The 27,124-nt window shown below is 34.3% G+C and overlaps 1 protein-coding gene across 2 annotated transcripts in view; it reads left to right on the top strand.

Annotated features, from left to right (window-relative positions):
* The window catches only part of LOC150087162 (dynamin-like), a 307,901-nt gene extending 286,488 nt beyond the window's left edge, over positions 1–21,413 (top strand). Inside the window, exons 16-19 of one of the 2 annotated variants that reach the window (XM_090372996.1) lie at positions 10,598–10,654; positions 15,710–15,891; positions 18,780–18,965; positions 21,106–21,413. In XM_090372996.1, coding sequence (XP_090229122.1) covers positions 10,598–10,654; positions 15,710–15,891; positions 18,780–18,965; positions 21,106–21,172 — 492 coding nt within the window. In that variant the 3' untranslated portion in view covers positions 21,173–21,413. The remainder of the gene's footprint in view (positions 1–10,597; positions 10,655–15,709; positions 15,892–18,779; positions 18,966–21,105) is intronic. The other variant, XM_090372997.1, reaches the window with a different exon arrangement.
* Positions 21,414–27,124: the final 5,711 nt, after the last annotated feature.

Raw genomic sequence — 27,124 nt, 5'->3', positions numbered from 1 at the left:
TGGAGAAGTTAGAAGACAGAGAGCCATCTACCATCACCCTCAGTGAGCGATCAGAGAAAACTGGATAACCAATTACAAAAAACAGTTGGCAAACCATAAGATGGAAGCGGGTTTAGAACACCTTTATGCCAAACACGATCGAAAGCCTTTGAGATGTGAAGAGCAACTGCTTGTGTTTCACCAAGCTTTTCCATTGAATTTGTCCATAAATGGGTAACAGAGGCCAGAATATCACCAGTGGATCGACACTGACGGAATCCATACTGGCGATTGTTGATCAGACCGAAGGTTTCTAGGTAGTTTAAGAGTTGGCGGTTAATTGATTTCTCCATTACTTTAGAAAGAGTAGAAATAATTGCAATGGGATGATAATTGGATGGGAGAGACTTGTCACCCTTTTTTAGGAACTGGCTGGATATGAGCAAATTTTCAAGCAGAAGGAAAAACATCTTTGGAATAAGAAAGTGAAAAAAAAGGCGGCAAAGAACAGGAGTAAGTTCTCCTGAAATCCTTCTGACATCCTTTTGACGGAAGACTACAGGAGGCATTGAATGGAGCATGTTGGAAATGATGGGAGGTGTTTTACCAAGATCATTAATACATGAGTTGGAAGAGAAATGGGATGCTAGCAGGTCAGCTTTACCTTGACTGAAGTGACAACAGAACCATCTGGTTTTCACAGAGGTGGGAGCAGAGATGGGCAAAAGTTGCAGCCAATAGCTTTGGCAAGAGACCAGAATGCTCGGCTACCATTAGAGCAAGAAGTAAGTTTTCTACTCTTAGCCTGTTCAAAATCTAGTTTAGACTGATTAATGACTGCTTTACAATTGTTGCGAGCTTTGGTGTAGGCAGAAAATGAAACTGAAGAATTGGAAACAAGCCAATTATGATATGCAACATTCTTCTCTTGAACAGCCCTAGCACATTTATTGGAAAACCAAGGTTTAGATTAAGGACGAGATTTTAGAGTGGAATGTGGAATAAAGGATTCCATTCCTACAAGAATAATTTTGCTGACACGATCTGAACAAACGTTGACATCAGAAGTTTTGAAACAGTAGTCCGGCCAAGGAAAAGAAGGAAAGAAATCTCGCAGATCATCCCATTTTGTATTCTTGTAATGCCAAACAGTACGAGGTTGGGAATAGCCATGAGATAAAGGCTCCATTGGAGAAATGACAATCACCAAGTTGTGATCTGAGGTACCTAAAGGACCACTCACTTTGACCGTGTACTGCTAGCACTTCACAGTATATTTATTTTAAAATTTTGCCCATTACTATGAATATTACTGCATGCAGGTAAGGATAACTACTCATAATTTTCCTGCTCAAACTTAGTTTTAGTACTTCAATAAAAAAATAAGACAGGTCAAAATTTTCGAAATATTTAAACGATCAAACAATGAGATACAAGACAAATGTATTCTGATTTTTCCTTTAAAAAGCAAATTTATGACATTTTTATTATTAAAGCTGCTGTTATAATTAAACAAACTGTTTTTAGGTATAATTCTTCCATTATACTCTAATGGGTTCAGTACTCACCTCTTCTTAGTAGTGTTGATAGAGAGAATAGTCCGCCCTTGAGTTATTCCAAGTTACTTCATTCCACACTAACAGGCGCCTCCGTAGCCAGGTGGGCAGGAGCAGCAGTGCATAGCACACGCTTCTTGATTAGTCTGTGGTTCGAGGGAATGGTCAGGGAATGACCACCGCATATCCCCGTAGCGATATGGCATTAGTTGCTAATGCTCCTAAAAACCAAATAACAACAACAATAACAATCCACACTAACATAATACATCATAAAGATCATGTGTAAATACCATATGAACCCAACAGAACATTAAAACTTAATGTAAAAGTCAACATAATGAATGCATTTGGTGTCATTACTTTCCTGTTTTTTTTCCTGGTACACTAAATTTCAAAATGACAATAGGGCCTGCATTGTTCCATATGTGTAAAAGCATCCCAAGAGGTGATTTTTAAAAAAAAAAAAAAAAAATTTCATTCTTCATTTCATGTGTCTAGTAATTCTAATTGCTTGCTCGAAATCAGTTTACAGTTCAGTATCATGCATTACTTTAAAAGCGAAGGCAATTTATATATTGAGTTATCTTGTTATTCAAATAAGCAAGAGTAAATGCACAACATGATGAAACATTAGGATAAAATATCTTTATTTTGTTATAAAACTAGCATGCATCAGTATGAATTATGATACCTCTAGTGATGATGCAAATCTTTAGGCATCTTGGCATTAATCAGAATGGGTGTGATATCTTCTTGAGGAATATCTCTCCATGGTTGAGTTAATTGTTCCCTCTGGATCCTATACAGTGGTCCTACCACAGAGTGGTGCAATAGTGGTCTGATCCCCATGCCAGATGACAAAATTTATTTTTTATTTATTGAAAAAGTTTTGGGTATTTTGAATTCTGCTTGCAGTATACCATCTTTTCTTGATTGATTTTTGTACTTTACTGTATATAAATTTTTATTTTTTAATATGACAATTTAATATTTAAAAATGCTATGTTCTTTTAAAGTTATTTAAAAAAATAATAGTAGTAGTAGTGGTGGCAAATGATACAAGAAAGCAGCTTATATAGCATCAGCCAAAAAAAACCACACAGGCACCATCACCCATCCTTACCCTCCAAGAATTTGTCTAGTTCTTCCTTGAATTCATTAAAACCATCCACTTCCACAACAACAGATAATATTCCAACACTATTCCAAGCCTATTCCAACACTTGCTGGCTGCAGGAAAAGTTCCGTGCATCTATTCTTGACCCCTTATTGACCCCTTATGTGTGTAGTCTTAGCAAGAGGAAGAATGCCATTCAGATTCCACTTACTCCCATTCAAGATCTTAAACACTTCAATTAGATCACCATGCAATTGCCTAATCTTCAGATCCTGCAATTTGCAGAACTGCCTTTCTAGGTAAAAGCACCCTTTTGTTCCCTTCACCAATCTGATTGCCCAACTCTACACCTGTTCCAGCATATCTATATCCTTTCTAAAGTAAGGCTGTACAGTTCTCTAGATGCAGTCTAACCATGGCCTTGTACAAAGAGATAATCGCCTCCTTATCCTTACTAGCAAAGTTTCTCTATATCGTTCACAAAATTCTCTGAGCAGTACAGCTGCCCTGGCAGCAAATCTGCACTGCTCAGAGAATTTCATATCTGACTGCACAGTTACCCCCAGGTCTGTTTCATTTTCTACTACCCTGAGTGTACTCAGGGTAGTAGAAAATTACGACACAGTTGATAAGTTACTATGAGATTACTGTTACCCATATGCAATACCTTGCATTTGTCAATGTTAAACTTTAACTGCCATTTCTCAGCCCATCCACCTAATTTTTCTAAATCTTGTTGAGTATACTCTCATTATTGTCATTAACCACCCTGCCAACCCTTGTATCATCTGCAAACATTTTGGACATTTAGCCTGGTATATCTTCGTAAATATCTTTAATAAATATTGAAAACAATAATGGGCCCAGCACTGAACCGTGGTGAATTCCACTGATAGCATTTGTCCACGAAGATCAGTGCCCATTGATAACCATTCTGTCTTCTTCCACTTAACCATCCCTTTATCCATAACAGTAACTTGCCCTAAATGCCACATTGCACCAGTTTATACAACAGTCTTTTATGTGCAACAGTATCAAAAGCCTTCCTGAAATCCAAGTACAGTCAGACCACTATATAATGAAATCAATAGTTAACTTGAAAAAATTCGTTAAACAGAAATTTCTTTATAACGAAATATGACCTTTTAAACAATGAAAAATACTGTAATTATACATTAAGAAATATAGTAAAAGATGGAAAATAAATCAGAAATAAGTGGGAATGAATAAATTTTTTAACATTTTAAAACAGTTTATTACTACATGTTAAGAAATGACTACTGACATAATGCGCCCGATATATTAGTACACTTTTCAGAATTATATGTTTATGTTTTGTTGCACACTGGATTTTATTGTACATCATTCATAAAAATGTTTGTATTTGTTTAAACACTCAAATATATTTCCTGGCAAATTTTCTTCACAGTGAAGCCTTTAACAAAAAAGTTTCAAATGCTGCCAACATTTCATATTTGGAAGGTTTAATATTGCCTTCTTGGCCTCATTTTCATCCAACTCATTGTCAATACTGTCACTAGTTCTTTAAATACTCTCCGAAATGTTGGAGTCACTCTGATGTTCAGGTACTGTGACATCATTTTCAACTCCTAAAAATTCATCAAGAACAATTTCTCCACTGATCAGACTTGGAGTTCTTCCCAAAATTGCTCAATATCTTGTAGTAGTTCATCCTTTTGATCACTGTTAATTGGTGTTTTAGCAAAGCCTGCTTTTGCAAAACAGTTCTTAATTATTTCCGTCACATCTTGACTCCGCACTTTCGCAAATCTATAAATAGAATCTATAGGTTGATTGGTTTCAATTCCCAGTATAATTATTTTCAGTATGTGCCTGTGGTAATGCATTTTTAAATTCTTGATAATGCTTTGTCTATTGGCTGCAGTTTAGACAAGGTATTCAGGGGGAAGAAAACAAGCTTCACACTTGTAAGTTTCGAAATTACTGTGTGAAGGTGGGCAGCTCAGGACAGTTGTCTACAAGCAACGCAATTTTTCTGGTTTCTTTTGTCATCTTTCTATCGTATATAAAATCTGCTATTCAAAAATTTCGCTTGTCATCCAAGATATTTTCTTGTAGTTGTAGTTCAACATCTAACGACTTTATTCCTTTGAAACATCGGGGTTTATTCCTTTTGCCTATTGTCAAAAGCTTCAGTTTTTCATTACCGACCATATTTGCACCAACCAAGACTGTAATTCTCTCCTTACTATTTTTACCACTTAAAAATTTATCATATTTAAAAGCTAGTCTCTTGTTTATCAAACGTTTAAAATATAGACCTGTTTCATTAATGTTGAATGTCTTTGGGCTTGTGGTCCTCCATAATTTTTGTTCGAAGCTGTTTTTTTCCAGTGGGTAGAATTCCACTTTCACTATAAATAACTTTTTCGAGTAAGCCAAGGTGTTTTTGAATTTGTCCATCCAACCAGAACTGGCTTGGAATGTTTTATTGTCCCAGAAAAGATGCGTACTCCATAGCCTTTTCTTTTATTAATGTCCCTGATGTCGGCATGTTTTGGTCTCAAATCAACTTCCCCCGCTTAAAAACGGCTTCCTCTACATCATACAGGTATAATTTTGCATGCTTCCGACTGGGTCCCATTTCCTCAAAGAGTTTGAAAGTTGAAACAGTTTTTCAGAATAGCTGACATACCAAATTTTAAAACTACAGGAACTCCCCGATTTACGTAAGTTGAAATTTCCCCCATGCTTGTGCAGCACTTGCAACTGTGCTCACTGAATTGATTGAATCAAAAAAGAAATGTTCGACGAACGTGTGAATAGAATTATTTATTGTATTTATTCAATTTTTTAACTCATGCACAGGAAAAATCACAAAAGCGTGCAATTTCAAAATTAGAAAATTAGAAAAAAAGAGAGGAGACAGGCATAATGTCAGTAAGTTTTACCTCTCAAGCATCGTTGCCAGAATCGACGTCTTCAGTAATTCCCGCCCAGGGCTTATTAATGTTTAAGATGGTGTGGTAAATATTGTAAGATTTCCAAGTCTCTTAATGTAAAATTTTTCTCATCATCTGCTACAGACAATGCCTGAGCAAATGTTGTGCATTAAATAGTATGCTTTTAAATTCAAAATAACACCCTGATCCATAGGTTGGATGAGCGAAGTTGTGTTTGGCGATAGAAATATGACTCCCATGTTCGAATTTAAATCATCTAGATGTGTAGGATGTCCAGGAGCATTATCTAATAGAAACAAAATCTTGAAAGGAACGTCATTGTCTTTACAATACTTTTCCACCTCGGAAATGAAGCAGCATTTAAACCAATCCTCAAAGAGAGATATTGTTATCCATGTTCTCTGATAAGATCGAAAATGCACAGGTAGGGTGGCTTTATTGATGCCCTTAAATGCACAAAGATTTCCAGAATGGTACACAAGCAGTAGTTTTAATTGTAATCTCCTGCTGCATTAGCCCCAAACAAAAGCATGGCCCTATCTTTTGATGCCTTGAAATCTGGCATTGTATTTTCCTCTTTGGCAGTATATACTTGATCCGGCATTTTTACCAATGCAGAACAGTCTCATAAAATTTGCTGCGTTGAATAGATACCTTCATCGATAATTTTTTCCAACACATCACAAAATTTCTCTGCAGTTGCAGAATCGACACTGGCAACTTCACTGCATACTTTAACATTGTGGAAACCAGCATGATCTTGAACCTATTAAACCACCCATTGCTTGCCACGAACTTGGGTTAGGGTTTGCCGTCCTTAATATCTTTATAAATACTTGTTGCTTTTGCTTGAATGGTCATTAGACTCAGGGCACTCGCTTCTGAATCTGATGTTCCATCTCTGATATAGCACCTGAATGCTGTTTTGTGATCGCTGTTGATCTTAAGTGCGTTGATCCTTTGACATGTTCTTTTATCACGCACTGTCCTTTAAAATAGTATTCACTGTTGAAGCAGCAAGACTAATTCCCTTTCAATAGAAGACAGACTTTGTTCCTGCTTCGTACTTAATCATTTTCATCTTCATTTCTAAATCAGTTTTGTTCGTTTCCTAGCATTGCCAGCACTTGCACTTTTTGTTGGTCACTTTCCTTTCATCATTGTAAATACGTAAATAGGAATGAAGAGAAGTTTCTGAAAATTTATTTTTTATATGATTAAAGATTTCAGTGAAGGGGAACACAATTCACCATAATAGGGTAAAAACCCACACAATTGCAGTTATCGGTATTATTGCAATTGCAATAAGATCGAGTTTACTACCCATTTATAATTAGATGCACTAACAGAATAACCCAATAAACTGGAAAGTGCAAATTGTTTTTATTGTTTTATATGCTGACTGGGCTAGCCGGGTGGATAAAGTGCCTGCCTGGCAACCCAAAGGTCACGGGTTTGAATCCCGGCTCGAGTTTGGATCAGAGTACTGCAGAAACCTTGGGAGGTGCATTATGGCCACAGAAGCTGATGCACCAACAACTAACTAAAACCAAAAAAAAAATAAAAAATAAAAAAATATTGTTTTATGGTCATGACCTCAAAAAACATGCTTCAGAAAAATATCACAAAGGCATTCAAAATTGAGATAAATAGCTTAGTTATATAGCGAAATTTTCAACTTCCAAGGACTTGGAACAAATTACAAAAAAAAAACAATGTGTTATTGGGTTCACATTACGATATTTTCACGATACCTCCATTTATTCCTACAGGATGCAAAATACGTTTCCACGATTTTTTTTTAAAGTTTGCACTGGCGAGCAAAAACTTACATAAGTCGGGTAGTTCCTGTATTCCTTTTTTTAAAATGCTCTGATCTACACTGTTAAGTACTTCCACTTTTTCTACTACACTCAAGGATTTCCTCTTTGACATTATAAGGTTACTTGCAGAGCAGCTAAAATAAAACTGATTTAGGGACCATTGTACGTACCATATAAACAGAGATAGGTGAAATTTAGTGTAAGTGTGGATGACTCTTGTTTCTGCGAAACAACAGATGAATTTCTGGGTTAAAGGAAAATTACTCTCTCCTAATTTCTAATAGGGTTCTTCTTACATACAGTAGAAAACAGGTTGACTGGAGCCAATATCCATGCAAGAATATGCCTTAATCTTTGCCAATGGCTGTGGACGAGTAGATAGCAGTTGACCAGCACGACTTGTTATTGTTGTTGTAGAGTTTTAGGCGCATTAGCAACTAAGGCCATATTGCTCCGTATATATTGTCTGTAAATTGTGTGTTCTGAGGTCGATTTACTGTTCGTTGTACAAAAAAACCCTGAGTTTCTTGGAGAAAAAACCATGCTATCCTCGCCTGAGACCGACTAGCTCAACCATATTGTGAAAAAGGCCCATAAAATTTCCTCACATTTTTTCCACTTGATGTGGGGAGAAATGCAATCCTAAATCCTACCAACTGTGCTACCCACAAGGGCCCAGTGTGACTACTTGATACAATTGAGGCAGTTGTATTAATTTTACGGGAACCGCTAAATTGTGGAATGTTTTAGTTCTTAGTTCATGCTCTTAAGAATTAATCTCTTCGGCTCCTAAAAGCTAAAGGGGTTAATTCTTAATCCTTTTAGTTCTTAATTCATGCTTTCTACAGCATCAGGTCTATTGCCTTAAAGGCCAGAGGTGTGAACAATGCATACCCAGGTCTCTCAAAATCAGTTCATTATATGGAAATTTTATTTGTTATACACAGTGCTTTTTTTGTAAAAAAAAAAATAGGTGCCAGTACTCGTTCTTTCCTATCAGGAAAAATTGAAAATTAAAAGGATATGAAAAGTACTCTAAAAAAAAATTTTTTTTTTCTGATATTGTTACTTTAACAGTAATAATGTTTTTGGAATAAGAACAACAAATTTAGTATATTAACACAGTTTATTATTCAAGTAAATAAATCGATCAACTGCTGAGTGCCGGGCACTCAGGATGAAGGGTCCATAGTCACGAATGGTTGTTAGTGTAGTATCTCAAATAGAGAGCTTTATGGTAACTGAAAAAAGTTTAGTACCCCAGCTTGGCCTAAAACTGAGGAACTAATGAAAACGTTGTCTATTTGAGTATCTCCAGTTGTTGTGAATGAAAAGGGTGGGAGAAGCAACTGGCAGGTAAGGGCTGTGCAAGACTCAGCGCAGGTGCCTCCCCACCACCACTACCTCAACACTAGCTCTCTGAGTACCTCCTTGCCAGGACAACTCCAGCTTTGAAAATTGTTAAAAATACTTCTCGTCGCAAAATTTATAAATGACCTTTATAGAATTGTTAACCAACTATTTAGCAACCTTTTTGTCACCAAAAGGAGAGTTACTTAGTACAAAGAAGCGTGCTATCAAAGTGCAATAAAAAATTGTTTTTATTAATTTTAACACAAAAAGTAAATGATAGATTTCAATCGGAATAGTTTTCCCTTGATAAGCATCGAATAATGCATAGCTAATGTGATTTTTAAATTTTTAGCTCCATTAGCGACAGAAATAGGGGGGGGGGCACAAAAATTACATTTACCTGTCTGGTGCCGCCATTTTTAATTTTAAAAATATTTTAAACCTACTCGTTTGAGCTCTTTCCAACAGTGTATAATAAGCTATAGGTTGTCGAAAACATTTTTGTCCCCCCCCCCCCCCCCCCCCCCCAACATTTTATCCTCCATTTCGCAGACAAATTTTTGTCAACAATGATGAATATAGCGTTATGTTGGCCCACACGATGTACAAACCCATGCAAAATTTCAAGTAAATAGGTTGAGTGGTTCTGGAGATACAATGCTGTGACAGACAGACAGACAACCGAGTGACATTATAAGGGTCCTTCGTTAGACTACGGACTCTAAAAATAATAAGTAAAAATAAATAACATAGGTAAAAATAATTTCATAATAAAGTTTTTGTGGAATAGTCCAAATTTTTAGTAAGTTCTCATCCGACACCCTATGCCGACTTCATTTCTTTTTCTTTGTGTGTCTCTTGCTGAATGATGTTTCCGAAGCAGCCACAAATCGACATATTTTGCTGGATCGAAGCAGGTCAGCAGTGGGCCTATAATTTTAAGAAACAGTAGTGAAGAAACTGTTTTTGTTGTCAACGAAGCTCTGGTTGGGCTGGCAATCAGATTCACTTGATGAAATTAGTATCGTACTCAGAGCATCCATTAAATGCTTCAATTCTTAAGAAACCATCTTTCAATTAGGTATTCCCGAAATCCACAAATTGTATCTCTTTCATTTAACTGTAACCTAATTGACAATTTTCTAACTTCATTTTCACCAAATGCCAACAATTCATGTTTAGAAAGTTTAATACCTTCGTTGTCCTCATTTTCCTTCTCTCGTCATCAATATTGTCACTAGTTCTTAAATTTGAATTTTTTTTTATTTTTTTTGAAACTGTCCAAAATGTCAGTGTCATTCGGATATTCAGGTACTGTGACCATGTAAACAGAGATAGGGGAAAATTTACAGAAAAATGTGGATAATGCTCTTCCGCAAAACAACAGATGATTATTTGTCGAGGTAAAAGAAAATCACTCCCTCCTAATTCTCGAATGAGGCGCTTACAGTTTATTCCCAGGGGTGTCCAACCTACAGTCCACCTGGGAAGTGAACTAAAACAGCATTTTAAATTTTGTTAATTATCAATAAAATTTTTGCATTAAATGTTTTGTTCAGTAAATGTAATTGTGTATTGTACTTACTGAAATTTTCAAATATTTTCATTTTTACTTTTACATGCAACAAGATATGGAGCCTCATGGCCCATGAAGAAATAATGTACTTGAACTATAAAATTCAAGGACATGGGGTGTTTCTGCTGCAGTTAAACAGCTACAAATTTTTGAATCTTGTATTAATTAGGTGATTATGTTATAAAAAAAAGCAGAATTTTATCTTTAAACACTATAACCGATGTAATTTCCTTTGTATTTTACAGACAAAAGACTTTATCTACTCGGAATTATTAGCCAATCTGTATGCTTCTGGAGATCAGGTAATTATCTGTAAACTTTAATTCTCAGTTCTAGAACTGTTTTGACTCCAACTTGTATTTTTAATTTTTCTCTCTCTATCTGATAAGCAATATTGTGATTTAATTGAAAATAAAATATATATTCATAATGAGCAGGTGTTAAAATATGTGCTCATCCAATTACAGATAGTTCCCGACTTTACCAGTTAATTCGTTCCTCCAGAAAAATTTTTTCACATAGATGTAATGTTAAAATCAGGGGTTATGTTCTCAACAATGAAATTAGTTAGCTAATTAGTTTATGCTTAAACAATGATTGATTTATCCAAAGAAATAAACAGCTTGTGAAATCAAGCAAATTATAATAATAAAGAAATTATTTATGACTTACAAATGTTAAATAATGTTTATTCTCTATCATCATCGACTAAATGCATACTCGTCGATCACACATTGTTGTCTCTGCACTTGTTGGTCTGTTGGAGGCACGAGTCATCTTCTTCAGAAATGCGTCGAGGCGTTTGTTTCCAAGATAGTGTTCTCTTTTCTTTATAAATTTCACGATAACATGCATAAGCATTTTTTAAATCTGTAGCAACTTTCCTAGTATGCTCCAAATTTCAATCTTGTGACTCAAAAATCTCAGTTGCTTTTTCTGTGTGTTGAAAATTTTCCTCAGCTTCTTCACATTTTGCTATTTCAAAGAGATTTTCTTTTGCGAGCTCTCCATTGTGTGCTTGAAACAGATCAGTGACATCATTTGAAGAAACGTCAAGTTGCAATTGGTCAGCAATCTGCTTCTGTTTCATTTTGTATGATCTCTGCTAGTTCTTGAAATCCTTCAAAATGATCAATAAATTGAGGACACAGTTTATTCCAAACACCCTTCGAGTTGTTCTCTGAAATTTTGTTCCAGGTTCGTTCTGTTATTTTAATTGCATCTAAAATATGGAATTCTTTCCAAAATGCTTTAACAGTTGGACCTCCCTCCTTATCCGTTGCATCAATTAGCATGTTAAATGTCTCCTGAAGATAATACGCTTTAAATGTTTAAATAATGCCCTGGTCCATTGGTTGAAAAAGTGGTGTCGCATTTGGTGACAAAAAATTTATTTTGACAGTAGGGTGGTGATGTTACAGAAATGGTGGGTGGCCAAGTTTTTATCTTCACAATATTGTTTTACTTCAGGCACAAAGTAATGCGAAAACTAATCTTAGAATAAAGGAATGAAGAGAAAATTCTAAAAATTTATTTATGTTTTTTATATGATTGAAGATTTCAGTGAAGGGGAAACACATTTCACCAAACCCACACAATTCCAGCTTTCGGTATTTTCTTAAATGCAATAAGATGGAGTTTACTACCCGTTTATAATTGATTGCACTAACAGAAAAGCCCAATAAACTGGAAAGTACAAACTGGTTTTGTTGTTTTATGGTAGTGACCATAAAACAATAAAATTAATTTAGAAAAATATCACAAAGGTGTTCAAAATCGAATCTTACAGAACATATGATAATGATGAAAGTGTAGTGCATTTCAATGATTTAAATTGGTAACTAATAAAATTTTCATTACAAAAATGGGCTTTTAGAGAGAGAAATAGCTTAGTTATATAGCGAAAATTTCAACTTCTGAGGTCTTGGAACGAATTACCAAAAAACAATGTGTTATTGGGTTCACATTACAGTATTTTCACAATACAATGGCACCTCTGGAATGGATTAATATTGTAGTGGGGGTACACTGTATTCTATAGCTACAAGATTGGTTTGAAATGTGCTATTTAGCATTCATTTTTTGCAATTAACGTTCATATTTTCGATTTTGTTGATATATGAGGGAAAAAAACTGGAAAACCTGGAACTCTCTGTATACACTCCCATCTTCTATGCCAAGCCTCAACACTGTTTTGGGTGCATGGAATTCCCAGTTGAATGGAATCTTATATGGACCATGATGTTGGTGGAAATAATGGTTGAGCCAAATTACCATACCATTACTCATATACCGTTTACTTCTTCCATATATATAATTGTCTTCAAACCACTCTATCACATCACTAGCTTCCCTCGGTAAATATGGCTTCAGAACATTAAATGCTTGTGGTATCTCACCAGAAGGAACAAATGCTGTGGAACACAATGTTGAAGCAGCAAACTAAATTCTTCATCAGTGCTGTACTGAGATGCCAGTCCACTTGCTTGAATTTTTCTCCAAACATTGTTCCAGGTGTAAAAAAAACAGACCTTGTTACACACGTTAGGGAACTCACCTTTGGAGGCATTCAGCTCAGTTAATATGGCCTGTGGTCTCAATTCAATTTCATATTCTTCGGCAAAGTCAATCATATCTTGAAATAAACATTTATAATTTTCTTCACTCTTATTTGTCATCAACGCATAAACTAAGTGAAGAATTTGATAATTTTCATTAGCAACGGGTGCATGTATTGTATATAATTGATAAAAAAAAAATTGTGGGCATGGTTTTAAATGTACCATCCATAATCCAATATTGAGCACATGATGAGCGTTCAATAGGAGCAGTGAAACTTTTGTTGTAAATAGAGGAATTCTTTCCTCTCCCACTACAGAATCTTTAACAAAAAATCCCATTTTCTTATTTTCCCATTTTCTTCTTATTATTATAATAATAATAAGGAGAGGCTGGAATTTTTTTTCCTGTTACCCCTTTCAAAATATCCTGCCGACACCCATGGTCATGCCTAATGTACTTGTCAAAGAAATTTGTGAAAGTACAGCTAATAATTTGTTACCTGTATAATTACAGTTTTAGTTATGCTAATGATATTTATGACAAATGTTACACAGCTGCCAAAATACATTACTATACATTTTCATATTCTGAAAGTATTCTTATTTCAAATTTTTTTATCTTTAGCATTTCAATGCTATACCTATAATTATTGCTCAAACGCCCTTACAAATACCAAAATTTTACTTGAAAAATTACCAATTAAATGCAATATAATAAAGTAAAGTTAAGTCATTTTTATTTGCTGATCATATTTTAAAACTTTTTCTGTAACAGAAAACATGATCTTCAAATTGGGAGAGCTATTTATTGTTAAAATTTTTATTATATTTTATATTCTTTCTATACAAAATTAATCTAATAAGGTAAATTTTTACTTACTAATAAATATATGGAATTATATTCATATATTTTTACTATATAGTAGATACTGTCAGGATTCTGGGCCGTCAGGATTTTGGGCCAGACCCTTATTCTCTATATACAGTACTGTACAGTTCAAAAGCAATACACATAAGAAAAAGTGTTTTCTCCTAGACTTGTTCTTATATGTATTAATTAATTATAATTAATTAAATATTTAATAGTTAGATATTAATTGCACTCACAAGATTTCAGTGTTATTTTCATGTATTACTTGTTTGTTTTATTTTTTTTTGTTTATAAAAAAGAGCGAAATGTTATCTGTAACTATAATCAAGGTAATTTCCTTTGTATTTTACAGACAAAAGACTTCATCTACTCAGAATTATTAGCCAAATAACTCAATCTGCAAATTATAAAAAAAAAATGCAAGTTTTCAACAAAAAGGTTTCTTTCATTAAAAAACTGGCTTTCCACTAGCGCTGAAACAGTTATCTTATACTTAAAACAAGTAATGGCACCCAATTAAAAGTCACCTGACAGAACATTTGAAAAAATATTCTTACACTATTAGTTACAGGCTTCCATCAAGTAAGGACAGAAACAGGAGACAAATGTACTTCATGGGCTTTATTCTTGAATACTGCAACAAGCAGGTGCATCCAGGTAATGTTCTCACATTTCCAATTAGTAGGTCGATGTCGAGAAATTGGCCCCTTTCTCCTGAAATTCTGTGGCAAGCATGTGCAAAGCAGTTTAAGTTTATCGTTTTCAAGTGGAGAACTTTTACAGCACTACCTGCTTTTATTGTGTTAAAGGTAGCACTTTGTGTGAAAAATAAAAGCACATGGCTCTGTTCCACAGTTTGCTTATGGCTCGCACAAATCACTTTTTCTAAAGCTTCATTTCCCAAAATTAATATTTCAACTGGCTTTTCTTCATCCATTCTTCCCCCAACAAGCATTGGTGACATAACATGCATAGAATCACTTGTCTCATTTATAAAAAAAAATCTATTTCTTCTCTTGTAATCTTGTCCTGATTTCACTGATGGGTTATAGTAATGATGTTTAACGTGCTTCTTCCTTAGTATTGATGGATCGCTTATTCTTTTTCCTGTATATTTCTCCAAAACTAATAGAATTTCCTTTGGTGCCCATGATTGTGTTATCAGATATACAGTTTTTTTCATTTGTTAAGATGTGGAAAACCAGCTTGTAACAGATTTTTGATGTGTAAACATCTTTGGCGGCACCTACTAAATTTCAAACTGTAGTAAAACCAGTTTGTCATGATTTTATGAAACCGAAATGGTGTCAGTTACTTTCTGGATAGAGTCTGACACTAACTCAGTTACTTTCCAGAAGTGACCTCAATGGCGTCATTTCCGGAAAGTATATATTGTTTACGAAATAAAAGAGCTTTTGTATTGTAAATATTTTATTGATCATTCACAAATTTCCTAGGCATCTAACAATGGAATTTGTAACAATACAAATACTTGTATTGTTGCAATCATACTATTCATTAAATGGCTACAATCAAATGGGTAATTAGGCTATTGGCCTAACCTCTTCCAAACATTGATTTGGTAGAGTAAGCAGTGGGCGTGGGCATGTGCATAAAACATTACATCATTCATACTAAATATTTCAAACTGAAGTATGACTCTAATGTCACTAACATTGATTGGTAGAGTAAGTAGCAGGCGTGAGCATAAAATCTTACGTTCGCAATTTCGGTTCTAGCTGTTCAATTTTAAAACGGTTCTGATTTTTGTCAAAGACGTTTACACATAAAAGATCTTTCATGTGTACAGGCAAGATTTTTTTTTTTCTCTATATTTAGTTTGCTGTCTTTAATATAAATTCACATGGAGTTAATTACTCTAATTGTAAAGAATTTTAAAAATTAAATTTATGATGATCATGCAGAGTACCTTAATGGAAGAATCTGCAGAAGAAGCACACAAGCGAGAAGAATTACTTAGAATGTACCATGCATCCAAAGAAGCCTTGAAGATTATTGGAGATGTTTCTATGCACACATCATACCAGCCTCTTCCACCACCAGTTAAAGATGATTGGCTTAAAATTCAAACTCCAGATTCACCTCGGTAAGATTTAATGTTTAAATAATATTAAACAAACATATGCTATATTTATTGAAATGTAGACAAATGACTAAATCACTCTGTAAAGCCAAGTTAAATTAGTTGGCTATTAAAAGTAATTATGTTTACTTAAAAGTTACTCTGAGAAAAAAAAAGTTGGTTTTCGTGAAATAACCTGTTACTTTTTTTTTCTTGAATTAAAAGGGAAAAAAAAGTCCAGCCAAGTAAATTTAGGACAGAAGCTTTACAATAGGAGAACTATTATAGCATAATTTATTTAAAATGAAGATTCACATTCATTTTAAATAAATAGTAGTATTCCTCTCCCCTTTGGAGTAATGCATTTTATTTAAAGTGCATAGTGCAGTACTAAGACTCCTGATGAAGTGTCTTCACAATATGAGATCGATGCATTTTGGATAATGGCATGCATTTTAAAAAATAATTATATGCTGCTGCAGTGTAGTGCATTTTATTAAAAAGCACTGCTGTATATCCATACACACCAGATGTAGTGCAATACTCTGACAATTTGTAGGGAATGACTCCATACTATGAAAGCAATGTGTTTGTAGCAAACCAGTGTCTGTTTCAGGTCAAGGTGATGCCAAAGCAAAGTCCATCTTGACCAGTTTTCCACCTGCTTTCTGTAATACTCTGATACAAAAAAAGTAGTGGTGTAGTATTATTGGAGTTCAACATCGTATAAATTTGGGTCTATACTTAATGAAAGAACTACCACAAGGAACATTGGAAAATTTTTCTATTAATTTGATTCTATACTGCCCTTATTGAAAGAATGTTATTATAAAGTTAGGACAATAGCCTTAATTTGTATGTAGCTTTGGAAGCACAGATTGCTTAGGTATTGCCCACAAAACACCACAAATAAAACTCATTGCTCCATAGAAAGAAGTATATTGCTGTTTATTATAAAAATATACCTCTACCTGGTAGGGCTGTAAGTAAACTATATCCATTTCCTGCAAGCTGTGGGTTTGCTGAGTAATGCATCAGTTGCAGTGATACTTCACCTGGAGTGAAGTAACTCAATACTCAAATTAGCTCAATAACATACTAAAGGTATGTTGCTAAATAGCAGTATACCTCTCCCTATGGATTGGTGCTTTATTATTTGAAAATCAATACCAAGGCAACTTGGTGAGGCACATCTGCAATATGAGATTGGTGGATTTTGCAGCAAACTTGATTTGTTCACAGCAACTTGGTATTGATCTTCAAATAAAAACTGAGTCAATTGTCCTACTCACACAAGTTATATATTTTATATATATCCAAAAAAATTTGAAAAAAATATATTTTTGTGTGGTAATGGCATCTTAATATATTGTTATTTGTTGTGTGAAAAAACCCTTTTACTTTTCTTAGTGATGCCAACTTAATCTGAAACTGAGTTTACTCACAGCTATACAAAACTGAGGCTATTGCCTTAACCTGTGCAGTTATCTTAAACCACCTTACATTGAATAAGTTTTTAAAGCTTATAAAAGCAAGAATACTGAAACTGCTAGAGAAACACATGAAATGATAAATATTTATTTTACTGTTTTTATACCCATGATATTTCAGTTATGTAAAATGTTTATTAAATTTCAGTAATGGATGCATTTCAAAATTTTCATTGGATAATTTTCCTTGTCTTTCTTGAAATACATTCTACGTGGGCCAATGGATGCCATTTCTATATTGTAGCTTAAAAATAGATTTCATAATATGAGGGCTGTTCCTGGCAAGCAGTGTTAGATTTAGGTGGTTGTTGGAGAGTAATGGTTACTCTAATAAATCATTAGTGAAACCAAGTGACAACTAATATAACTACTCCAAAAAGTCACCCCCACTTTTACTAACAATTTTACATGCAATTACTAACATTTCAGTGTTAGTAATTGCACGCAACCCCAAAAATGCATACTATATATGCACAGTGGAAATGTGAAAACATGATGAAGGGTTATAATTAAGGTGTAATTGTTCATCAATTTTAATTGGGTGACTTTGGTGTTCTACTTCTGCCTCATTTTTCCATAAATTTTGAATAACCCTGTATATTGTGTGTAAGTTTGTGTGGTACTCATTTTTAAGCAATAAATAATCACACACACACACACACACACACACACAATATGGCCTCCCTGACACTAGGCTTGACGTAGCCGAGTGGTCAGGAGTGTGAGTGCAATAGCACACGCTCTAAGTTGACCAGGGTTCAAGCCCGTGACTGCTAAATACGACTAACATTTGTATTGATTGATCTATTGTAAACTCCACTGACTTGGTAGTCGTGGCGGAGTATAGACATGAACAATTATTTATTTTAAAGCATGCTTAATTTTCTTTCATTTCTGGGCAAACCATTGATGCTATGTGCAAAAAAAAAAAGCTAACTTCCCAATCATTATCAACAGCGCCAAATTCATAGAAACAGAGGTGCAGATAAATAGAACTAACTTTTTTTTTTTTCTTTCTTTCTTTGTAATTTGTTACATAGTATAATTAACACAGTGGAATTACTTCCAGATCTGCCGAAATTTTACAAATCTCATTTTTGCTTTTATCTAAAAAAACACTTAGTTAAGATTAATAGAAATCTGCTTGCTGTTGGTTTAGTTTAATCAGAAATTTGTTTGTTTTTATTTCATTTGCTTCTTTTGGTTTTAGAATTTAGAATAGATATTCTTTCTCATACCAACGATCTCTTCTGATTCTTGCAAATGGGGTTATGCTAAGCATCAAATTTATCTGTACATAATAATGGCATGTGTGCAAGTACAGTATAATGAAATTCATTTTTATACTTGAAGTTGTAAAATAATATATCTTATAATGTAGATGTCAGCATATTTAATTCACTGATTATTATGTTTTTATAGCCCTTCTTCTCCATGCCCAGGTGGAAATCGGAGAAATCCAAGAGGTGGTGGAGTTCCTTCATCATCATCAGTTATGGCATCACGGCCTGCTCCTATTAGACCAGAAATTGGAACAAATAGGCCACTTCCAAATGCTCCACCAAGGCCAATAAGCACCTCAGGTCTTCCACCACCTCTCATCCCATCGTATGTATTTCATAACTTAAATTATATCTGTTAAACATATGTCATTTGATTTTTTAATTAAAAATTATAATTTTTTTATTAGTCAGGTTTCTTTATTTCTTTACAGAAATGTTGCCTTTTTAAATTATATATGAGGTCTAATCAAAAAGTACTAAGACTATTTTGCTAAGAACAATTACGGTACATACAACATTTTTATGAATGGTTTTCATGAGTGGCCCTAAGAGTGTTAAAAGTAGACTCTACCCTCAATGAGTATTCCAACATTTCTGCCACTTCTGAAAGTATTGCTTGTAGTCTTCAACTGAGGCAGTTGAATTCTGCTCTTACATTCTATTGGATGGGTAGAACAGCATCAAATTTTCTTTCATACAGCTTTATTTTTAGTTTGGGGAAGAGAAAAATATCACATAGAGCAAATGCAGGTGAATAAAGAAGTTTAATTAGCACAAAGTTTTTTTTATGGACAAAATTGTGGCGAAGAAACATCTTTTGAATTAGAATCTTGTTTTAATATGCTTGATTTATCATCTTACAGCATTTTGAAGAAATTCATAATAAATGATACCCTAAATGTCGGGGGGAAAAACAAGCAAAATTGTTTTCACATTTGACTGAATTTTTTTTTTTTTTTTTTTTTTTTTTTCCCTCTCACCAGTTACAATATTGCAATTGATCAAATTAGAATTCATTTCTACCCTTCTTTTCAGCTGTTTGCAACAGTTCCTTCTCTCTCAGTGATGAACCCTTTGCCTGTTATTCAACAAATTTTGATCTTGGCATGCTGACATTCTATGCATGCCAAGGTTTAAAAAAGTCTGTAGCTTTTATATAAAAGTTGTAGACAAGGACTACCCCTGTTCTATGTGGATGTTTTTTTTTGTCATCCAGTAAAATTTAAATTGCTTAGTTGCTGTAATAGTCTTAATTCTCACAGCAGAACAAACTTTTTCTTCAAAGTAATGCATAACTTTTCAACATATTTATTTGAAAGTAGTATAATTCTGAATTAATGTTTTTGGAAATTTCATTTTTTTGAAAGTGCCGTGCAACTCATAGCAAAGACAATATTCTGTTGTGAGCTTAAAAGTTATTGCAATGATCTTACAGTAACTGAGCAGGTACAGTCCTACTTTCTACAAAAAAAAAAAGAAAAAAAAAAGATTCCTCCTAACTTCATATAATTTAATAATTATTTTATTTTATAATTTAATTCATATTGGTCTAAAATTTCTACAATATTTTATAGTAATTTTGGGCCGATAATATTGATTAAGATTAAGATTTTCACATCATGTGAAATCACATCTGAAAATATCATTTCATTTATAGTACTAAAAGGGACCCACAGTGTTACCACCCAACAATAAAGTCACCCGATCCTTCGCCGCTTTGAAACCTGGCATGGTTTTTTCTTCTTTCAATATGAAACTTCTTTTAGGCATTCGTTTCCACAAAAGTCCTGCTTCATCTATGTTAAAAACTTGTTGAAAAGTGTAACACATAATACCCCTATTCAATAATTTTAACAAGTTCTTTTTTGAAAGTTTCAGCTCCTTAATCTGCACATGCGGCTTCTCCCTGTATTTTAAATTTATTTAACTAGCGCTTACTAGTTTTAAACGGTTCCACATTTTTTTTTTTTTTTTAGGTGAGTTTTCTTTAATTATTCTGTGGTTGGTCTGATTAATATGTTAATGCGTGGGTTAATGTTCATTAATATTGTATTCTAAAACTTATTCATTTTCTATGTAAATAATTTTATTTAAATTGAAAATCACTTCATAACCATAAATTCTACACCATAATCTTATTGTTCATTGTATATTATTGATTGACTGTGTTCGATATAAGGTTATTTTGTTTGCTTTTGCATGATAACCTCACTTTGAATATATAACTATGTTGCATATTTTCAAGAGTATATCATGAAGTACACCAGATTTAATGGTAATATCACAATTAACATTTGTTGAAATTTATAATATTTTTTTATATATAATGCATTAACCAGGCAACAGTAAGGTTATAAATCTGTTTCTTTTATAGTTTCATGATCATTTCTAATCTTTTGTGTCTTTCCATGCTATCTGTTGTAATTTTCAGTTTTGAAGTAATCATAATTGTTTTCCCTCCATAGGCGTCCTGTTCCTACTATCCCACCACGTATCCCTGAAAGACCTCCAGTGCTTACTAGGCCTAACTAATTCATCAGTGATGCATGCTTTCCCCACCACATAAAACATCTTTGCAAAACTGTATACATTTGATTGTTTTTGTTCATCACATCTAATCATCACTGTGCTGTAAATTTTCCTTGTTAATAAGAGGTAAACTGCTCATGAGTATGATTTTAGTTGAGAAGAAAAGAGTAATTTGTGTAAATAATTCAGCAGTGTTATTTTGCTATTTATGTAATTTATCATATCGCATTTTCACTTTCAGATAAAACACCAAGATTTGTGCTGATGTTGACATCACACAATACTTTCTACAGTATTCATTTATATATATGTATATCTTGTCATATTGTCTTAATTGGAAAGTAGATATGTTCTGACAATTGTAAAATGTATTATTAGTCTTATGAAAGTGGACCATATCACGATGTTACTATTTTCAGTGGTCAGTAATTGAGATTGATAGGTAGGGAAAAAAAAGAATTTAAGTTTATTTATTTAATCTGAATAAATTACTTATTTTATCAATATAGGTTGCTAGTAAATTGAATCTCGTGCTACTTACTGTATTATTTCTTTCAATCTGTTATCTTGTTTCACTCAGTATCTAAGTCAAAAAATAGAAAATTATATGTTAATTACAATCAAAAAGCTTTTTGCTAGGTTTTAATTAATAAAAAGCAAAATGTATGAAAATTTTGAATAAAAAAAAATCTTTTTATGCACAAGAAGAAAGGATATTTAACAGCAACAATTGTACAGAAGCACATGTAAAAAATCTATATTTGTTTATTTGATACATATGTGCAATAAAATTATTTCCTGTAAATATTAGGTTTTAGTTTATTAGTGCTGTTCTGAAATACTTCTGAAAAATCCTGAAATTTATTTTTAAAATGTCATGCATTATAAAAAGAAGATTATAAAAATTACAAAAACAAAATGGGACATATGTATTAAAAATTGGAATGGACTGTCATCTAATTTTAGAAAAACTCCCCTAAAACTTGTAATGATGCACCATAGTACAAAAGCAAGTCAGTGTCTTGCATAAACTTTCAGGTATTCTTATTTTGAGATGTTAACTTACCATAAAAATACATATTTTTGTAGAATACAAATGCCTTTATTCAAAAAATATCTTGCATTCTGTTTGTTGGAATCATGCATAGGTAGAACTGCCAACTCTATAACCCAGAAAATGAGGACATATAAACAGGAAAATTAGGACTTTTTTTTTTTTTTCCCTTTCCTTATGGGCATCTCCGTAGCCAGGTGGGAAGAAGCAGCAGTGCGTAGCACACACTTCTAGATTAGACCGGGGTTCGAACCCATCACCACCAAATACGGAGGATGCGGAAAGGTCAGGGAATGACCACCGCATATCCCGGAGCAATATGGCCTTAGTTGCTAATGCTCCTAAAAACCAAACAACAGCAACAACAACCTTTCCCTATGATGCCACAACTCACCTTACATCCTTACATTCTCTTATGATGTTTTAGAAATGTCCTTTGGCTTTGCTAACAGTTTATTATGATAATCTCAAAGAAAACATTTTATGGTCACTGGCAAACTAATATGTTAACAATGTTTTAATGTTAACTAAGATTTAATAGAATATCCAGGATTCACTCATACCAACGTTATGTGGATTGCTTAATTGTCTTAAACCTGCAAAAAAAAAAAATGATGCGCTTACAAGAAAAGCTTGTATGTGGTATGCACAAGAAAACAAAAATGTTTATTTTTCATTCTCTACATTTTTATTTTTATACTGGTGCAATTTTCCTCAGTAATTCCAGCTTGTTTGTTGGCCAAATATAAATGAACAATCACTACATGGCATGTTTCAAATTGAATTTTGTTACCAGAAGCCCCTTAATTGACTCCACAGTAAGAATTTCTCTCCTTAGACAATTGCATCTTCATCACTGAAAATAGTCTTTTAATAAATGCATTGTGTAATGGTACAGAAAAGAAAAATTGAACAATTATTAAGTGATTTGAGAACAACTTTTGACTGTTATATTGGCTGAAATGAATAACCCATCTTACATTAGGAGGAAATGAACCATCAGTATCACTAATTTCTGCTACAAGTGTTTCTAAATTGCAAAATTGATCAAAACATTTCACATCATACATGCACACACCTTTTGTACACAGGTACCTAATTGTAGAAAGCACACTGTCCTACTCAAATGGCATCCTTAATGACACCCACCTGAATAAAGGTCCTCCCTCCTGGTGGACCACCAAATACGGAAGATGCGGAAAGGTCAGGGAATGACCACCGCATATCCCCAGAGCAACATGGCCTTAATTGCTGATGCTCCTAAAAACCAAATAACAACAACCCTCCTAGTAGTTACGACCACATGTCCAAATATTCAATATAAGATATATACAAGTTGTGGATATTTCTTTGGAAAACTTCACATTTCCCTGTATATCCCTCTTCTTGCCTGTTTTCCAACATTTCTTAACACTGTGAAGAAAATGAATTGATGTTTTACCTCTTTCTAAAAGAATATCCCTTGCAGAGTTAAGAGCTTCAATAACCTCTATTTAAGAATTGTCGGCCCTTTCAATTTTGCTTTTATGTGAGTTAAAAACTGACATTACTGTTTGACAATGCACAAGATAAACTTCACTAAACTTATCTTCAAAGGAAAAAATCTTTGGGGATTTTCTTGGAACAAAAAGAAAGATTTTAGGTCTGGAAAAATGTTTAGAATCCTTTCAATAGTAGGTAATAATGAAAGCCACTGTGTTCTGCTATGATACAGAAACTTTTTATAAGTAACCTCTGTAGATTCACATAATTGCTTTACATTTTTAACCCATACAATGACACTGAAATAATTGAAAATCATCAAAACAGTAGAGTCAATATTTGCATCCATTACATCTGCTCCATGCTGGATGCAGTTATGCAGAATATGAGTAGGCACTCCTATTAACCCACTCTTATTAACTTTGTCTCAATAATCCTTGCAAATTGGAAAATTATATCTCTGAATCCCTCCAAACATACACTGATGAGCCAAAACATTGACCAGCCAGTCGTTGTGCAAATTGAAGCAAATGCAGGTGAACTGTGGTGCAGGTCGGAACATGGTATAAAAAACACCTGATACTGAGCTCCGTTAATCAGTGTTACTCTTGTTCTTTAGAGGGGGAAAGACAGTGGACTTAAGCGAGTTTGACAAAGGCCAAATTGTAATGGCCAGATGACTGGGTCAGAGCATATCCAAATCAGCACGTCTGGTGGGGTGCTCACAGTCAGCTGTAGTTAGTACCTACCGAAAGTGGGCCAAGGAGGAATAACTGCCGGTGAGGTGTTGGACAACCACTGCTCATCGATGCTTGAGATGAGCAAAGGCTCTCCCGAATGGTACATGGCAACAGAAGGGTGACTGTGGTGCAACTTGCCGGTAATTGGATGCTAGTGACGAGAATAATGTGTCACAACACACAGTACATTGAACCCTGCTGAAAATGGGGCTGCATAGCTGCAGGCCGCTCAGAGTGCCCATGCTAACCACAGTTCACTGGCGACAGTGCCTAATGGGCACACAAGCATCAAAACTGGACCTTGAGTGATTGGAAGGTCATCTGGTCTGATGAATCACGCTTCCTGTTGCCCCATGTAGATGACCAGGTACATGTGCATCGGGGAAGTAATGGTGCCTGGATGCACCATGGGATGAAAACAAGCCGGTGAAAAAAGGCCAATAAATAATGCCGGTTTTGTGCGATGTTCTGCTGGGATACCATGGGTCCAATCATCCACATGCTGGGCACTCTCATGTCTACCACCTACCAAAACATCATTGCTGACCAGGTACACCCTTTCACAGCAACGGTCTTCCCCTCTGGCGGTGCCGTCTTTCAGCAGGAAATAGCACCATGCCACACCGCCCGGATTGTTCGAGACTGGTTTGCGGAACATGAAGAAGACTTCCAGGTATTGCCCTGGCCTCCAAATTCCCCAGACATCAATCCCATTGAACATCTATGGTTTGTGTTGGAACAGCAACTCCGATCTGCGGCATCCCAACCATGGACCTTACAGGAGTTAAAAGATGTCTTGGTTACATGTTGGTACCAGATACCACAAGAAACATTTAGAAATCTTGTAGCATCCATGCCTTGCCGGGTACGAGCTGCTTTGGCTGCATGTGGAGGACCAACATCATATTAGGTAGGTGGTCATAATGATTTGGCTCATTGGTGTAGTGTTACAATTATCCCCACCAAATGCAACATATTTCTTGTTCAGGCCACTTTTCAATGTTTCAAAAACATGGTCAGAATTATAGCTGCTGTTGCATCTGGCTTGCTATCTAACTCTATTAGTTTAACCTTTGAGCCACCATTTCTCCAGTCAAAATAATGAACAAGAATGGGTAAAATTTTTAGAGATCCATGATTACTTGTTCTCTACATTTTGCAGAGACTTAACAACTTCCTCAACAGAAGGGAGTGCTAGGAAAACATTAACTATGGCTTGCTTTAGTTTTGTTTTTGCAAAAGATAGGTTTTTAGCAATTTCAGAATCAGGACCAATTGTATCAACTTCAACATATCTGATGAACAGGACATTGATGTAGTTGTGGCGATGCCACTGTTTGAAAGGCAAGGATACCTTCAACAACACAAACACGTCAAACCTTTTAGGGGAATTTACCAAAAAGTCAGGCATCTTGCTGGAAGATTTCTTGTGTCTAATGTTCTCTTATGTTTCTCTGAATTCATATGGCTTGAATTCATAATTCAAGCTCCAAATCACTGAACCTTTATTAGCAACCAATGTGCAGCTTCCTGGACTGCAAACAATGCTTCTGCCTCCTCATTTACTCTGCCAAAAACCAGGATATTTATTCCTCTAATCATCTGTAAACTTGCACTTCCCTTTTGGCATAATTGGGGTTACTGAATTTATGTAAATTAAAGAATTATTAGGCTGATTACTTCATCAATTGAAAATTAAGAGACTTACATTCATTGGAAAGAATAAATTTGTGAAAATTGACTGAAACATTTAAAATTAGAAAGCTATTTGGAAAGAACTGCAGCTTTTAGTAAAAAGTGTATTTTATCATTAAAATATTACAGAACCAATGCTTACTCATAAATAAGACCAAATTGTAGCTGAACATATGAAATGCTTAACTCAAACTGCTGAAAGAAGAAAAATAAAAAGTAAGTTATCCCTTAAAAACACGTGGAATCGTTTTTTTCTGTTTAGAATAAATTCACCTAATTAGAATGAACTACAGGTAAAACTAAATAACAAAAAAAAAGTCACATAATTTATTTGGAATTGTGTACTCACCAAGAGCATAAAACAGTAGTTCAGAATTGGAGTGAGGAAACCAAACTGCATAAACAAACTACTGACGAACTCTCCAAATTCCTTTGAAATCTTCATGATTTCTATTGTTTATAACCAGAAGTGAAGATTCTTAGAGAACAAAGCATGCACATTACTTCCACAAAAACTGATTGGTGTATGCATTGCAAATTTTATTAATGGTAAGGACCAGATTTTCAAATTTTAAGTGCCACAATTCCAGACATTTTCCAAATTTTAGAAATTTGTCCCAGACTGTGAAGACATCCAGGAAAACAAGGACAGATGGCAGCCCTATTCGTGGGTACATAATTTGTTTCAATGAACTACCCTTTTGGCATTGTTATTCTTAATACAATAAAAACTGATTTAATATAATATTATTTGTGTTTAGTTTAAGGATGTATAAGCAAGATCTGCACTTTCCCAGGAAAGACATCTTTACTTCCGTTTTACAATTAATAGACTGCAAATGAACTACGTATATATATATAAAAATAAATAAATCTGCAGCCATTGTCAATTCACTGCAGGATGAAGGCCTCAACAAGTCATGTTGAGGGTATGGACCATAATCTGACAATCTGACCCACTGGTTCAGTGCAGATTGGCAGATT

Source organism: Mastigoproctus giganteus, chromosome 4 (assembly GCF_048544385.1).
Source record: "Mastigoproctus giganteus isolate SK-2022 chromosome 4, ASM4854438v1, whole genome shotgun sequence".
NCBI classification, from domain to species: Eukaryota; Metazoa; Arthropoda; class Arachnida; order Uropygi; family Thelyphonidae; genus Mastigoproctus; species Mastigoproctus giganteus.
This window is presented reverse-complemented; position numbering and strand designations above follow the sequence as displayed.